Below are 17364 nucleotides of genomic sequence, written 5' to 3'. Positions count from 1 at the left end.
CCAGTTGTTTGATTTCTTCCAGTTGTTTGATTTCTTCCAGTTGTTTGATTTCTTCCAGTTGTTTGATTTCTTCCAGTTGTTTGATTTCTTCCAGTTGTTTGATTTCTTCCAGTTGTTTGATTTCTTCCAGTTGTTTGATTTCTTTCATTATAGAAAGACATGAAATTGCATTTAGGAAACCTGGAAGAGAATTTATCTTGCTCCATTTTTCTCTATAAAGGATTATTAGTAGATCAAACCTAAAGGTACTACTACAGAGAATAGGCTACCTGTCCCATGGAGATGCTTTTCCTATAGCACACTAGAGGTTTGTCCTGCCTACACATTTAAGAGAGCTGCTAAGGAATAATATCTTTGTGACTATGCACTGTTCAGTATAACATATGTAAAGGATTTTATTTTTAATTTTTTAAAGTCTATTGTATGACAAATTTGTTGCAACAGTACTTGCCTTTCTTTTTTGCTGTAATAATGGCAAATTTTCTTTGGTTAAACATGCATCCAATTTAATTACTGCTGAAGGAAGTCACAGTACATTAACAGCTGACTTGTAAGCCTGGAGCTCTGAAAACTGCTTCTTCCTCTTGACAAAAAGCTTTGAAAATTTAGTTTCTCTGCAGTGATTGAGGTGATTGAGGTAGAGATAAGCTGAAATAGATGTGAATTGGATGGAGGAGAGATTAATACCCACCAGCATACTTCTAGGTATAACTGATGAAGAAAACGCATCTACTGGCAATCAATCGAGACTTATATTAAATTCAGTAACTTATGTATGTATCCATGTAAAGAATAAAAGAAGTATACATCATTGATTATTATCAACAAAGGAATATATTCCCCAGATTAAAAAAACAAACAAAAAAACTGGGTGTATACATAGAGTATGATCTAAATCTTTACAAGCTCCTACCACAAGCCAAATTCCAATTAGCTGAGGAATTTGGTTTTATATTATGATATTTAGTATAAATTGAAGGAAGAGTAAATTGATGAATAGTGGTAGGTATCTTCTCAGTGTGGCATCATTTCTCTCTGCTACTCATGAAGAACCAGTTTTCAAAGTAATTAGATAGAAAGAGGAGGTGTGTGATGAATTTCCAAGTTGGCCAGCTCCTATGGTTGAAGTGCAAGTCCCAGAGTAATTGTTCCTTTTTCTTACAAAAATTTCAGCTACTGGAAACCTGTGGACATATAAGTAAGGTGTCTTGGCTTATTACTTAATTATATGTGTAAAAGAATATATGTATGTTTTCTGGTTGTAAGAAGAAGCATGGATATGTGGCAGTAGAACACCATAAAATCTTAAAAATTGAAGGTAAAATAAACTGAATAGTTGAAAGGAACGCATGATTTTGCTTTCCAGTTCTTTGGGAAAAGCTTATCTTTTTAAGGCAGTTGGGACTGTGGATGCTGTCACCATACTGTGAACATAGTTATCTTCTTGTGTGCTTTTACCTGTTTTGTTTCACAAGAGTCTGGAAAGTATGCTTACATGTAAAGCACGATTGGGCTTTTCAAGGGTTGAGAGGAAGATGGCCTGGGTTGCCTTTAACATATGTATAACCAGTTGCAACTAAAGAAGACATGCAAGTGTTTTTCCATTTGTAATGACCAAAGTACACTATAAAAATACGTGAGATTAACAAAGACAGAATTCCTACAGAATTAACTTACCACGTTAAGGTTTGGGCAGGAGGCGGTTTGAAGAAAGTGCTATTTCCCCAGGCCTTTTGACTTGTGTAGAGGCACTGTTCCTGAAGGCCTGTGTGGTCTACATACAATTATTGACCTGTGGCAGCAATTGAAGGACTTAAAGCTGCTATTGCTTTCTTGCAATGAGTATGAATTCCCTCATAATAATCACAATGCACATCTTTTTTAAATGATAGACATTAAAGAAATACATAATGCGTAAGTGCAACTTGAGTACATGATTCATTGCCCGCAGCTAGTTGACTATGTAGTTTCCCTATTGTTGCAAGAGGGAGATTAGCAGAAGGGAGTGTGACTCTGCTATGTTTTGCTATTTGTCTCAGCTGCCTGTTAGCCCAAGGGTGAAGATTTTTCAAGTAAATATTTAAAGTCCCAAGAGTATTGCATCCCAAGTGCATTTTTGAGCTTCTGATGCCCTGTATTCCATTTAAATCTTGACGGTTAGGAGAGAGAAATTTGGGGCCTGAGGGCTTTCTGAAACAGAACAAGCTGAGTGTGTGCAGTATCTCCTTCTCTGGAGTACTGGGTATAGGGAATGTTTTCCTTCCAAAGCTATATATATTTCCATAGTACGTTCAAAATATACTTTCAATCTCTAACCAGAAAGCTTTCTGCAGTAATGTTCTAATTGTACTTATTTCACAGTTAGTAGTTGCAATTTAAAATAACAGGCTAGGGAAGAAAGACCACTGTAATGTGATAATTCTCATTACAGTGTCATTAACATTTGATTTTTGACATTGCTTATGAAAAAATAAATATTAATTTGTCTTTTTGGCTTTCAGCATTTTTGAGCATATTTGAGAGGCAATCATGCTTGCTTACTGTTTATTTTAAATCACAAACAAGTAATACTTGAGATAAGAAAGAAGTAAAACTTTTATGCTCTTCAGTTGGGGAACGTGCAGAGGGCAAGCTACTAAACATTCTGAGATTCTTTTCCTAAAGGTATCCATATTACTATATTCCCATTTCATCTGCCAGTCATGACTACAAGATGAGTAAATTTGAATTCACCTTCACATCCAGTGAAATTCTGACAGGTTTACTTGTGTTGCATAAAACAAACTTGTATCTGAGATTCCACTGAAGACAAAGGTCGTACCAAGATCAAGCACATTCAAACCAATGATCCAGATCTGCAAGTCTAGCTCAAGCATAATGTCTGCTATGAAGAGTTATGTCTGATCAAAGGCTACAGAATACCACTTTGAATTGGAAGCAATAACAATCTTTTGGTATTTCAGACAAAATGCTTTCTAAAGTAAAACAAAACTAATTATTTCTTTGTGCTACTGCTGAAAATACTATATATTTATTTTATGAACTGGTGGCTTAATCAGTACTGAATCCGTGTTAGAATACATTTTGTCATCTGGCTCAGCTTTAGGCAGTTATATATGTAAACATAATTACTATGGTATTCCTTTTTAAACATGTTGCTCTCGAGTTTGTGATGAATGAACCTGTGATGTGTTTTCTTGGCATCTTTTTGAATTGAATTAATCCAGTATTAATTTATTTTAGATGTGCCAGAAGCATCATCCTATTGCTAATAAGTTGAAATAGACAGCAGGAAATGCAGGTCCCTCCATAGCATTGCCAGAATGCATCTCTGTGTGTATCCAGCAATCTGGGTGATAAGTTGACAGAATGAGGCCAGTGATGCAAATAAAGGAATTTTTTTCCCTCTCTCTTTGCAGTGAATACACTTATTTATATATGAAGTTAGAGAATGCAGCTTATTGCTTGCCACTGGCTAATTTACTGACTAGTATTTCTACCAAAATATCAATCTGAGAAGTAGCTGCTATATCAGTATTACTATTAAATGTTCATGTGATAAGAGTATTTATGTTTCAGAAAGTAAGGCTATTTTGTTTGGCTTATCAGCTACCCAAGACTGAAGTAACATTCTCTGCATGCATTTGGGGCTAAATTCTCACTACAAATTAAGAGTAGTTTTCCAGTACTCACTGCAGTTGACTGAAATTGGTGCCGCTAATTGTAGTGGAGTGCATGAATTAATACTTCTGTTAAACAGCAAATAAATACTTCTAAAATGGAAGATAATTTTTTTCCTCTCCTCAAAAAAAAAAAAAAAAAAAAAAAACAAAAAAAGAAAAAGTTATTATGCTTGTATAGAAAGAAAAGAAAATCAAAGATAGTGAATGAATGACAGTGATGTGTTTCTGTAAAATAAACATCCTATACTTATTAAAGTAAAGTAACATAATCCTGTTAATTTTTATCTTAATACCAGCGTAATGACAATAGGAAGTCAAAAAAGAACTCATAACTGTAAACCATTCTAATCTGATAAAAAGGAATAATGCACAAAGGACTCTGGGAAGGTGATGTACTTTTGTATTTTTTGGCTTATTACATCCAGTTGCTACAGAAAATGTTATTGGTATATTTCATTTGCACTTTTATGGGCAGCTGTATTTATGAATGGCAAAATTATCTGTGACAAGTGCATTTTTGGACAAAAATAATGGAAGGCCAAGCACTTAGAAAATGAAATGAAATGGGGCTTCTCAAGTTAGTTTGCTGTTACCAATGCTATACATATTGCAATTTGACAGAGATCCATCTTGCAGGTAATTCAAGGGGAAAGAAGGCCATTTAAGTGTTCATTTCCACAAGAACTGGGAAAAAAAGTTTGAACCTTGTATGTCTGTTTGATGGATGGGAAGAATCACTTTTTCCAAACCCACAAAAGATGGTGGAAGTAGTCATTCAAGTGGCTGAAGCTGCTCCGATCTTCTTTTGTATAAACCACAGTACATAATACTCACCATGATCCACTATTTTATACCACTGTCGTTTCATTTTGTATGACATTTTCTCACTGAAATAAAGTGTCAGATGGCTATCTAACACCTATCTAATTTTGTGTTTTTAATGTGAGCAATTAATTGTGAACTCTGTCCATATAACACTAATTGCAGCTGGCAGAAAGGGCATTCACTAAATTTTTTTTTAAATAACTGAAACAAACAGTGCAATTTAAATATTACTAGAAACACAGTAACATTAAAACCAATGCATTCTTAACTCAGATGAATTTCAGTTTTAAAATTCCAAACAAGGTAAGAGGTTGTTTTTGTTTCATTTTGCTTTTTTTAATCTAAATTACAAATCTATAAACTTCCTTAGAAAGTTTATTTTTGAAAAGTATGAAAGGCAGTTTATTTTGAGTCCTGATCTGCTCTGCTCACTTCCAACATGAATAGGCACTACGTATATAACTCATCAGTTACTTTTTCCTGGAGAATCTGTTCATCTTTTTTCATTCTGCCATACTTCCACTTAACAAAAACCTGCAATCATGTAAACATAGGCTGTCTGAAAAACATAATGGATGCAGCTGCACTTGAATCTGAGGAAACAATACCCATTATCTGCAAGTTGAAAATATTAAGAATAGTATATGTCGATAGCTCACAGAGGACAGATGCCTACAGCATAGCCTAAACAGACTTCCGTTCATTACATGAAATAATGTTACAAATAGCTCATACTGTAACAGCTGCCTGCAGTTCAGTATGCCTTCAACAGGATCACTTTGGTGCATGGTTATAGATTCAGCTTGTTTTTGTTTTAGACCAAGTGTATTTTGCAAGCTCTGTATGATGTGTGCATATGCCTAAGTATAGCATATGTTGTTTATGAGCCTTTAGTCTTTCTTCACTCAAGGCAGTGATGCACCCCCTACAGTTTAAAGTTTTTCCATCTGTGTCACTTGTCTACAGTGGTAGATTTGTATCTTAGCAGAGTTAGAAGAGATATCTTCAATCTTCTTATGACAGTTGCACAGCATTTGGGGCTGACAGCCCTTGTCAAATCAACAACAAAACCTACACATCTCGCACGGTTAATTTTCCAGAAAGGATTTAAAAAACTCCTAACACTTAGTACAGAGTTACTTCCCAGCACTGCAGCATTTGGCCAAAGTACAGATATAATATGCTGAACCTGTCCTCCAATACTATGGTTTGTCACCCACCCACATTCACACACAGATACATAGAATAGAATAAAATAGTGTTTGATAGTTCAAAATAGAAACATTTTAGCAGGTCCAAATGGCAAAGGGTTTCTTAACTACCTGCACTTCTGCCATTTCAATTTCAACCCATAAATCAGTTATACTATCCAGCGAAGAAAGAGAAAAATACAGAAAGATTATTTGTTAAACAACTATTATAAGTTCCTATAAAATATTGTTCTTCACTGGGAAAAGTATTAAATATTTTTAATTCTGGTTTAATAAAAAGTCTCTGCTTTTGTTTCAAATGTCACTCAAAACACTTTTTTTTTTTTTTAATCTCAGAGGAAACAATTTAAAACCAAAAGACGCTTGAGAGGGTCCAATATCCCTTGAGAGGAAAACCCTGCATCCCTGGTAAAGTGTCTACATTAGGGCACTTTTCAGGAAATAGTTACTGAGAACATTCTGTAATGGAAATCAAAGAACATACAATGTAAAAGCATAAGACAATTTTACATCAAAAAATAGACTTCATAACACTGGTTACATGCATTACTACATGAAATGTAGTACATAGTGCTAACATCTATTTTACCATGAAAGTGTGATTCATATCAGTCTTTTTAAATCTTCTACATTTTCAACTAGCAGTTTCAACTTCAAGGTACTATCTTATACTTTCATTTTATTAGTATCTTTATTTCCAATATTTTTTTTCAGGAATTCTAATAAGCTCATATCTGTTAACTAACTTAAAAAAAAAAAAAAAAGAATTCTTCTATGATCACAGAACGATACTAAAAAGTCTAATTAATTGGTGATGTAAAATTTCAATTTTTTTTTTAAATATATTTAAAAAAATGGTAAGTCAAATTAAAGCTTGGAAAGACCAAAGTGGAAACTATTTGTCCAGTAACTAAATACTTGTTGTTAACTGCTGCTAGTGATTAATGATGTGTTCGGCAAATTATCATTGAATTTAATTCCAATATATCATTTCTATAATAAAATTCAGACACTTGAAGGAAATAAAAGATCAAACCCACAAGCACAGAAAATAATAATCCACAGGACCATAATCATTACTTGAACAAATTAAATATTCTTTTTTCTTCAAGGAAAAGTTATTGTGATGGTTATCATACAACTCTGACTGTAAATTAAGATCTCTTTATTCTTTTAAGTATCCTTTTAAATTACTTTTTAGAAAAGTAATAATCCAAGAGTTCTTTTTTTGACCACATTAATTCCTGTCATTTCTTGTTTAATCATGATAATCACAGAATCACAGGGGTTGGAAGGGACCTCAAGAGATCACGGCATCCAACCCCCCTCTCTAAAGCAGGTACCTTGCAACAGGTTGCACAGGTAGGCATCCAGATGGGTCTTGCGTATTTCCATAGAATGAGAATGCCCTCTGGGCAGCCTGTTCCAGTGCTCTATCAGCCTTACCGTATAGTTCTTCCACATATTAGCATGGAACTTCCTACGTACACATTTTAGTTCATTACTCCTCATCCTATTGTTACATACCATAGTGGGATGCAGTCCCAAGAGAAGCAGAAGTTTTAACTAAGGCTGGAATATTTCTTCAAAGTTGTTTATACCAATAAATTGAACAATCACATTTAACACTTCATAATTAACCCTATTTTTGAGAACAGTGACAATTTCTGATCAATGTGAACTAGGAAAAACTTACTTAGAATTTCCAATTTTTGTTTAATTGTTGAAAACATCTAAATTGACCAAGGCAACAAGTAGTTGAGCTGCTTATTTTTACTTCTCTTTTTCAGGATTCCTTGAAATGTACATGAAGAGTGAAAAAACTGTGCGGATGTACTTCCCTACAGCAGACACTCTAATCTTTGTTCAGTGTATTTTATAGGATTATGACTGCACCTAAAGGATACTGAAGGAGTTCCTTTTGTGTAGCAGCATACAATGATGGGTACTTAGTCTATGCCTTCCATAAAGTTCTCCAAAATATTGCTATGAATATTAAAAAAAAAAGTTAGGCAAGAAGGTCTTAAAGAAGGACTGTAAATGTTCTATTAAGGCTATGCAGTGAAAGATGACTTTCAGCACAGCGGTTTTGAGCAGCTAGATAGACAGGATACAACAAAAAGACTCAGCACTCTTCCTGGTAAAATGATTCTGGAAGGTGCATGGTAAAGGAAACAAAGAGGTTCTTTTATATCACTTAAGTACTAGTGGGATATTTTTTTGGAAAAAAAGAAAATCTTAACTTTCTCATCGTTTCCTGTTGATAGAGAATTTGTAATATATATAGCCTACATTTAAAAAATTGCTAAGATTAGACTCATATAGTTAACAAGTTTGGGATTGCTTCTTATTGTGGCAGTCTCAACTGATCCAGTTATGGTTGCAGTTGCTTGAAATTGCCTGTTCTCAGTCATACTAAAGTAATGCAACACTAATTATTGTACATAAAAAAAAGAACAACATTTAATATGAAAGCTTGATATCTATGCAATGTAAATCTCAAAGACCATTCAAATCATCCTAAATTCTGCAATGATACTACATGTGACTACATTATATTTCAGATGCTCTCAACAACCTTTGAGACAGCCACACATTCTCTTTAAGCAATCTTCCTATAAAAAAGTTACTTCTCTTGAAGCCTCCTAAGTATCAGATAGTAAGACAAAAGAGTCCCTTGATGACCACTTTGGCGAAGAACAGTTTACAGAAATTATTGGAATTCTTAATAGATACTATCATTTATTAAATTGAGGACTATTTTGTTAATAATTTCATCAGTTATGGTTCTGCAGGAAATTCAACCTACTTTCAATTCTACACACCCAAAATTGCATACTTTTTGGGGAGAAAAATAATTTTGGCTTTTCATCATCAAGTATAGCTCAACCGAGAAGGCTAGAACTGCATGCGATACATCTTTCAGATCACAAAATGGAGAACTATGATTGAAGCAATTTGCAATGCTAAATTACAGTTTGCTGTATTCACTTAATTCTTTTGTGCAGGTTAATTTGCATCTTTGTAGACCGTTTACCTCACTTCAGATGAGAATCTTTTTATGTAAAACCAGAACAAAAGAGCCATTTCTTCTGGTATTAGTAAACTAAAATATTGAGTTTATTCCAAAAACTCTGTCCTTCCAAAAATGCTTATTAGGAATGAAGAGTGCTAACAAATCAAGAAAACATATGTATCACTAATCTATACTGATCAGCACTCCTTGAAATGTGAAGTCTAGAAAGAGATCTGCATTTTCAAAGATGTATCCAGCTTTTGCCAAGTAGTACTTCTGCATTCAACTCACTTAAAGTAAACTTCAGAGAAGTTGTCTTGATGTCTGCTAACATAAATATAGAAAGACATTAACCCGTGAAATTGAAAGTGATGCATAGACATATGAAGTCTCATTACTGAAAGCTTCCTGAAGCCTTTGTTAAACTCTACAGTGTTTTGAGATTAGATTCATTGCAAAAAAAAAAAAAAAAAGAATAGAAAAAAGAAAACAACAACGCTATTAAAATTATCATGGAAAAGAAGCAAACGGAAACAAGAACGCTACTAAAAAGAGTAATCGTGGAAAAGCAGCAAATTAAAAATATGACAAGTTTTGGGACATATAAGAAAAAGAAAACATTACTGCAAGAAAAACTATAAACTTGGATCTTGGTGAATTTGAAAGAAATGCATTTATATTTCCACATCTGATGCACATCAGCTTTGTATTTCTGAATAGTGCCCAGATAGTAACAATACTAATGATTGAGAAGTCACAACCTCAGAAAAGATGGAAGAAAAAAAAATAATGATTTTGAACAAAGTAATCAGATTTTAGAAAGAAAATTTTAGAGGTTAATTATAGGCTAATGAAAAACTAGCATAATTTTCCATCTTAGATATACATCTACAGGTAGTAGAATAACAAAATTTGTTATTTACAATTATTGAAGGAGTATGATGACAGCTCTTTCCAACTAATCTGTAGTGGGCCTGATTCTGAACAGATTCAGTGGAAGAAGAATGCTATCTCCCTAACACCTAAGTAGCACTTTAGTAAGGCGATTTAGAAACCCAAAATTAGTGTTGCAATACGTACCTTCAAACTCATGAAAAAGACGACTGAATTCCACATTGGGAACACGTCCTGTAGCCTGCACAGTTGCTTAAACAGAAAAATACAGATATTCAGTACTTTCAACAGGATTAGGTAGAGTCTGATGCTTAGAGTGTGCCCACACAATTATAGCTCACCAGGATTTTTGGATTGCAAGGTACAATTTCAAACAAGCACATGTGCTTGCATTTGTATAGTTCTATTTAGCATTTAGCATTTAACATTTCAAGTTGATTTTCTTCTTTGGTACTGATATATGCAAAAGAGCAGACAATATTGTCAGGCAAAAGATATCAAAAAGAAAAGTTCCTTATGCAGGATGTCACTTTTATACATGATCTGAGTATGTCATCCATAGTATATTTGAGATATACAAATATAAAAGACATATTACTTTTAAGTCTGAGTACCTCCCATGACCTGCATTAGAAATTACAAAGAATACTCCATGCTTTGAAGGGCAGGCAAAGAAATGTGTTTTTCTTATTCAAAAGAATCACTATTCCAATGGAGATACTTAAAGTAAAGCTGGGAGAGAAATAGAATAACTTAGTCACAGAACACAAATATAATATGATAGTACTGATAAGGAGTTATCTTTTTCATTCAAATGCAAAGTAAAATAATTTATATAATCAAACATTTGTACAGGTGCTGATATTAACAATTTTTTTTTTTTGCATTTTACTATACAGAATAATGGTGTAAATTGAGTTTGCCTGGGATGTTTTTAACTTCTTTACATTCAGATCTCTCACTTCCTAAACTTCTTCAGACAGTTCATATTCTTACTTTATTATGTGGAGATTATTTTTTTTTTCAGACCCAAGATATTAAGACTGTGATTTAATACTAATGATATACAGACAAGGATCTTCTAGTTCACCTACTCAAAATCGAAGGTGAAATAGATTCCTATTATTATTAATTGTATGAAAGTTTTAACATATTAGCATAGGATGAATTATTTACTGGAGCCACTATTTATGCCCCTGTTTAACATATAATTTAACCTATTGTAGGAAAAATTCTAGAAATCAATGTCACTATCCTCATACTTGATATAAAAAATACGAAGGACAAAAAAATACAGAACAGTTAGAACAATACAGTTTCAAATATGTACATTTTTACATTGTTAAAAGCAGTCATTTTTCCAAAACATCAAATGTGAATTAAGTCTATTGAGATTCTGATGGGAATGATTTGCATGATGGGAAAAAGAAGATTAGAATATGATCCAGAGTAACCATACAAATACATGAAACATTTTTCCCAACATTTTAATGAGTTGACGGATGTCTTGTTCCAGTGAAGCAAACACATCACTGCTTCTATATATAGCCAGTATAAGTTCTCATAATATGAATCTCTACATGTTACAAAGATATGCTTGGAAGAGTTCATTTCAGGCCCTTTTAAAGAAGCATTGATTGCAAATGCATTAATGCCAGTCAAAAGAATGATTAACCATTCTGTAAAATTTTGCATTGTGCTCTCTGAAGTAAGAATAAAGTTGTTCTAAAACAGTGTTGTTAACAAGAGGATGGGGTCGCCCTTTGGATTCATGTAAACATCTCTCTCTTCCATCACTTCGAATGCAATAGAATCCCTTAGTTTGGTTAAAGTAAAAATTAGAAGACATAATTCGAGAAGGAAGATTCAGAAACCTCTCAACTTTTTGTAATTCAGGAAGAGGGTCCTTGATTAAAGTATTGCCATCCACTATGTGAATCTGATCCAAACTGAAATGTTTAAGCCACTTTTCCATATGAACATCATATAAACTTCTCTGAATAGCTTTGTATTTAGTATTAAGTGCTCCATTCTTAATAACAATATCTTCAAAAAGCTGAACAGGCTTGTGACTTTCTACTCTGTTGTAATATACTTGGGTATAGTCAGATATAACTCTCTCAGTGGGATCTCTCAGAATGAGCAGCAGCTTAATGGAGCTATTCATGTCATGAATTCTTTCTGGAGCCTGTGGTGATGTAAAATAGCCTGGTGTTTTCTCAATAGTAATTTGATTTCCATAAGAAAATGGCATCAAACTCCTATACCAGTCTATTCCTTTCACATAATTTTCATCCCAGTCAAAAAAGTGGACTTCTGTAGCTGCTACAACAATATTAGGATGAATATCCAACATTTCCAGCAAAGCCCTTGTCCCTCCTTTACGAACTCCAATGATAATTGTCTGAGGTATTCGTCGGCTTGTGCCAGGAGGTCTCACCTGTGCTGAATAGTGTTCACTTTTATTGCTGAATAATCCTACCTGTGACTTCAATGTTTCCAACAGTGCCCCATTCTCTACAGGAGCACCCTGAGTATGAGTCAGCAAAAAATAAGCTGACACCAGAAGAAAGGCCATGTGGAGAAGAATAATTAGTTCAAGATAATATTGCGTTTGATTAATGAAAGAATAGATCGGTCCTTTCTTGAGTTGGTTGGCAGAACCAGCGGTAAACAAACAGCAATTTTCTGAAGCATCTGCAAAATAAAATAAGTCAAATAAATATTTCTAAATCCATCACAAATTGGAAATTCAATTTACCATTCAATTCACAAATCCAATCTGTAATCACAATAGAAAATTTATCTGTTACAGTTACCTGTTTTACCTGGCTTTTTTCTCAGAAGATGATAAAGATGAAAAAGAAGGAGGAAAATGAGGATGGTGATGAGGAGGAAAAGCAGATGAATAATAGCATTGCAAAGCAGGAGTGCTGTGCCTTTGTTGAATCAGTGTGGGGAAAAAAAAACAAAACTAAAATTGATGTGACAGGGTGGTTTCTTTGCAGCTATTCAAGTGCTGTGGAGTGTGGCCATTCAGGTGTTAGGAAAAACTTGGTAAAAACAGATATTTCAGTATAATTCTGCAGTCCTTCTGAAGCTCTGAAAAAGAAATGCCTAAATACAAATGCCTAAATACTTTCCAAAGTAAAAATGTTGTACGGAAGCAAGTCTGATTGAAGTTGGATACCCTCTTTTTTCTTCATCCAGTTATTATTCTGTCATTTTAAAGTGCGTACACATGCACATGTAAGTGAAATAAAATGTCACTTTAACTGTGTTGCTAGCCTTTGGAATCTTAGGAAAAGTTTTGTATATATTCATAGAATCAATCACAAAATGGCTTAGGTTGGAGGGGACCATAAAGATCATTTTCAGTTCCAACTCCCCCAATGTGAGCAAGGTAGTTACCCACTAGAACAGGCTGCCCAGGATTCCATTTAATTTGGTCTTAAATGCCTCCAGAAATGGGGCATCCACAGTTTCTCTGGGCAGCCTGCTCCAATGCCTTTGAATAAACAATTTGCTTCTAACATCTAATCTAAAACTCCTCGTTTAGTTTAAAACTATTCACCTCTTTTCAAACCACTAACAGACCATCTAAAAATTCAGTCTTCCTTCTGATTACTGAGTTTCTTTTAAGAACTGGAAAGCTGCAATGAGATTCCTATGGAGCTTTCTCTTCTCCAGGCTAAACAAGTCCAACTTCCACAGCCATTAGGAGAACTGCTCCAGCTCTTGGATCATCTCTGTGACCCTCCTCTGGATCTACTCCAACAACTCCGTGACTTTCTTGTGCTGGGGGCCCCAGGCCAGGACACAGGACTCCAGATCGGACTTCATGAGAGAAGAGGGGATGATGATCTCCCTTATCCTGCTGCTGCCCCTCTTTTGATGCAGTCCAAGACACTGTTGGCCTTCTTGGTTGCAAGCACATCACATCCAGCTTTTCATCCACAAGAACCCCAAAGTCCTCTTCTGCAGTTCTACTTCTCAAGGAGTTCTTCCACTCTGTACTCATATCTGGATCGTCCTAACCCAAGTGTAATAACCTGCGGTTAACCTTGTTGAATCTCATTAGGTTTTTCTGGGCCCGCTTTTCAAATTTGTAAATTATAATAGTTTGATATTGTAATGCTGTTTGAAATGTATTTCTAACCATCACAACAATGCTGATAAAAGAAAAAATTCAAATCAGTGCAACACTTGTACTGAAGACACTATTCTTGGAATGCCCATTCCTATGCCTGAAAAAAACCTTACAAAGAAAACTTATTTGAGAGGATTCTTGGAATTTTCCCCATTTCTCAGCAATTATACAATTGTGAGGTTTGCATGATAGATCTATTTCCTTGATTTGTTTTGGTTTTAGTATGGAAACAAGCTATTTCATGCAGTAAAGCAGTAGTCATTTTAAGCCAACTGATTTTGTATGCTATTTGAATTATGGCTCATATTTTAAAGCCATCTCAGAAATATTAAAGCCTTAGCTCCTTCTTTGTTTCCACTGTCAGTCGCTTTCTTTTTCTGAATACACTGGTCACAGTACTTTGCCTCTTAGAAAAAAACCTTAGAGAACACAGCCAATTCCCATTTGTCATGGCTCTGAGGAGCATTTAGTGTTGCTATTCAGAAGCTGTTTCCTTTGAGGCTTACTTTACAGACTTAAAAAGTAATATAAAAACACTTTTGATAATAACAATCTAGGCAAGATTTCCTGAATATATTTTCTAAATCTTCCCATTAAAACATACTACAACATCCTTGATAATTATGGAATGATCTTTGGAGTCTTGATTGACCTCTAAACTCACAGATAGCAAGTATTAACACTTTAATTTTAAAATTAGACTTTTAAAAAAGTAAACTGTGAACTTTAGTGAGTAAATCTATGCAGAGCATTCCCTACTATGTCCAAGGAATCCCTAAGCATGGCTATTTCTTCGAAAAAAATATAATTTCAATCAGGTAAAGTGGATGAGCATACATATACTAAATAGTGGAAAAGTCCAGGTCTAAACTGAGTTTTAAACCAGAAACAGGAAAAAATACGATTCTTTACTAACATGAAAGAATTGATTTCAAAGGTAATAGGCTTTTAACTAAGAACTCCACGTAGAAATTCTGTTTAAAGAACAGAGAATGCAAATATTTCTGTGGAAATTACCAGATGGAAGAATAGGTACATTTATACCAAACCCATTTTGTTTTAAGAATTACTGCTTTTTTGGGTGGGAAGTTTGGGAAATAGTAAACATGCTGAAGAATCAAAATGCATTCTGCTATAAATGACAGTTAATATCTGTTGATTTTGAAAAGCACCCAAAGAGTGTACAACGCTGAACATGTTGTTTAAGGCATCACACCCTAGGTGACTCAAAAAATATTGGCCTTCAAATTCCAAGCATGTTTGCAAGCAGTGACTTTGCTTCATTAATCCTAAGCCTTTTGGCAAATACATAACTTATTGATTGACAGCCTTCTTAGACTTCCTATTTACAGTAAGGACAGAGCTATACATCAGTTGCTTTTAGAAGCACTTCCTCTCTTAGCTGGAAAGAATATACAGCAATATTGCTGCAATTCTGTAATCTCAGTAAGCTAGGAGGGGAGCTGAGAACAGATAATATTTTAACATTTTCCAAAATTTTAGCATTAATTTACATTCTAATCTTCATTCTAAAATTAAAATTATTTAAAGAAGATTGAGGAATTATGGTTGTAAATCCCTTTTTTTTTTTTTTTTTTTTCAATTTACCTTTTTTTGTTCTAACATTCACTTAAGATTACTTTGATAAAGGCAAGATCAATCTTGGGCAAGAAAGCACTGCCTTGCAAATACCATGAAGTAGTAAACAAACTTAAATAATTTAATTAAAATTCCAGAACTATCCCAGTCAGTTTCAAAAATGTTAGGCATCTTTGATTAATCAGAAAAAAATGTTTTTGGAATTATAGATAAGAAATATTTTTGAGACTGACAAGGATAATAGAAAAGGATTTCAGTTTTGGATCTCTGCAGTAGTATGGATAGAAGTGAGTTCATCTTATGTTGATGGTTCAAGGTGATGGATGAAAAACATCCAAACTTACTGATATTTTTTTAGTAAAATAAAAATTCAGTGAAATAAATATCACAAATGTTGCTTATGGCTTCACTCAGCAAAGAATCATGCATAAATACTGTGATTGAGAGAAGCCTGAAAGCTGAATAAGAAATTTGTACTTGGAATTCAGGAAAAATTTGTCTTCCAAAATGTTTTCAGGTTCACATATAATGACAGTAAATGAATATTAAAATCAGCACTTCTCTATAAAAACACATTTGGAAACCAAGTAACAGGAGATGCCATGTTTCCTATACACCAAGTATTAGTAGCATTTTTGAAAACAATAGTTAGTTTAACAAGTTTTCAATTAATTAGTTTTACATAGTGGAAGTTTCCTAGACTTATTGCTAGAAAAAAAAACTTTACCTAGGAAATACTACCAGAAAAAAAAAATCTTAATTCAGAATGCGCTGCAAAGCTGATGCCTAAATAGATCAGAATTGCCTTTGGGAGCAATTCCATCAGAACAACATTCCAGCTTCAGCCTAAGAGATTTGATTGATTTTGATGAAACTCTAAGATGTTAGATCCTGTGGTTAGGTTATAATTGCTACATAAATGTAAAAAGGATTTAAACATGATTTATCAAATATAATTGGAAGGTTATTTGAATAATTTTTGTGCTGCTTTTCTGTCTTCATGCAATTAAATGCACATTTTTAGAAGATATGAACTGCTTTTTATAATGAAACCAATATATTTTACATTGGAGTACTGTGTACTTGGAATCTCAAAATATTCCTATTAGCCATATGGAACATAACCAAAAAATTAACTCCGCGATGCATTATTGGAGTTATGGTACCATACTATATGTTTATTTGGCAGTTTTCGTGTTGCTTAGTAACACAGGGAACAACAACAGATATGATACTTAAGCAGTTACGAAGTTCAGAAAGAAATTTGCACTGTGGAGATAACTATTTAAGTGAATAACAACTTTGGATTTTGTTTGGCTTACATTTTTAAAAACAAAAGCAGCAAATACACTGGCTGAAAAATTGTTTTAATAATGCAGAAATGTTCTAAAGACCTTTAATTCCTGCAATCTATGGTTAAAAAAAATCTAAATAGCTAATTATTTACCTTGCTTCAGGGTGAAGTACAACATAATAGGGTAAACATACCTATATTATTATTACTTATTGCTAACATTATAAATGAGTAATAATACACTCTCCACGGCCTGTAATACTTTCAACTGGGGAATTTCACAGCACATTATATTGATGAACTCTCTTCTGCACCCTATTAAGGCAGCATTCTCACCTTGCAGGAAACTGTGACTAATGAACATAAAGTCAGTTCAGGAGTGCAAATGCTTCAGAAAGTCAGGGTTAATGTGATCTACTTAAGGTCATATAAAAGGTTTACAGTCCAACCAAGAAAAAAGAACAAAATAGGACTTCCAGTTCCCCACCCACTCCCAGTTTTGTACCCTTTGATGGCAATATAACTTACATGTTATAGTAATTTACACTTGGATTACATGCAGATCTTAAAGGAAAGTATGAAAAACAAAGAGAACTCCCCAGTGTTTCAGCATAAGATTGGAGTATTTTGTAGAGTACTGCAGTTTCCTCCCTCTTGTTCCCTCCAAACTGAAACAAAGTATGAGCTCTGAT

At 33.9% G+C, this 17364-nt stretch overlaps 1 protein-coding gene and 1 long non-coding RNA gene across 2 annotated transcripts; one reads left to right on the top strand and one right to left on the bottom strand.

The window, feature by feature from the left end:
* Positions 1–37: 37 nt before the first annotated feature.
* On the top strand, positions 38–14125 carry LOC146543876 (uncharacterized). Its single transcript, XR_014884713.1, has 4 exons — positions 38–4070; positions 6056–6127; positions 7510–7664; positions 13320–14125. It is a non-coding gene; the product is annotated as an uncharacterized LOC146543876 (long non-coding RNA).
* Positions 10469–12330, bottom strand: LOC100541206 (heparan sulfate glucosamine 3-O-sulfotransferase 1-like). The gene has a single exon (XM_019617704.2). It carries the CDS (start codon positions 12205–12207, stop codon positions 11278–11280), a length of 930 nt encoding a protein of 309 aa, XP_019473249.1. The 5' UTR covers positions 12208–12330; the 3' UTR covers positions 10469–11277.
* Positions 14126–17364: the final 3239 nt, after the last annotated feature.

This window comes from Meleagris gallopavo, chromosome 8, assembly GCF_905368555.1.
Source record: "Meleagris gallopavo chromosome 8, MGAL_WU_HG_1.1, whole genome shotgun sequence".
NCBI classification, from domain to species: domain Eukaryota; kingdom Metazoa; phylum Chordata; class Aves; order Galliformes; family Phasianidae; genus Meleagris; species Meleagris gallopavo.
This window is presented reverse-complemented; position numbering and strand designations above follow the sequence as displayed.

Bases quoted from the DNA above. Each gene is read 5' to 3' on its own strand.
- LOC100541206 (XM_019617704.2), bottom strand. From the start codon at position 12,207: ATGGCCTTTCTTCTGGTGTCAGCTTATTTTTTGCTGACTCATACTCAG.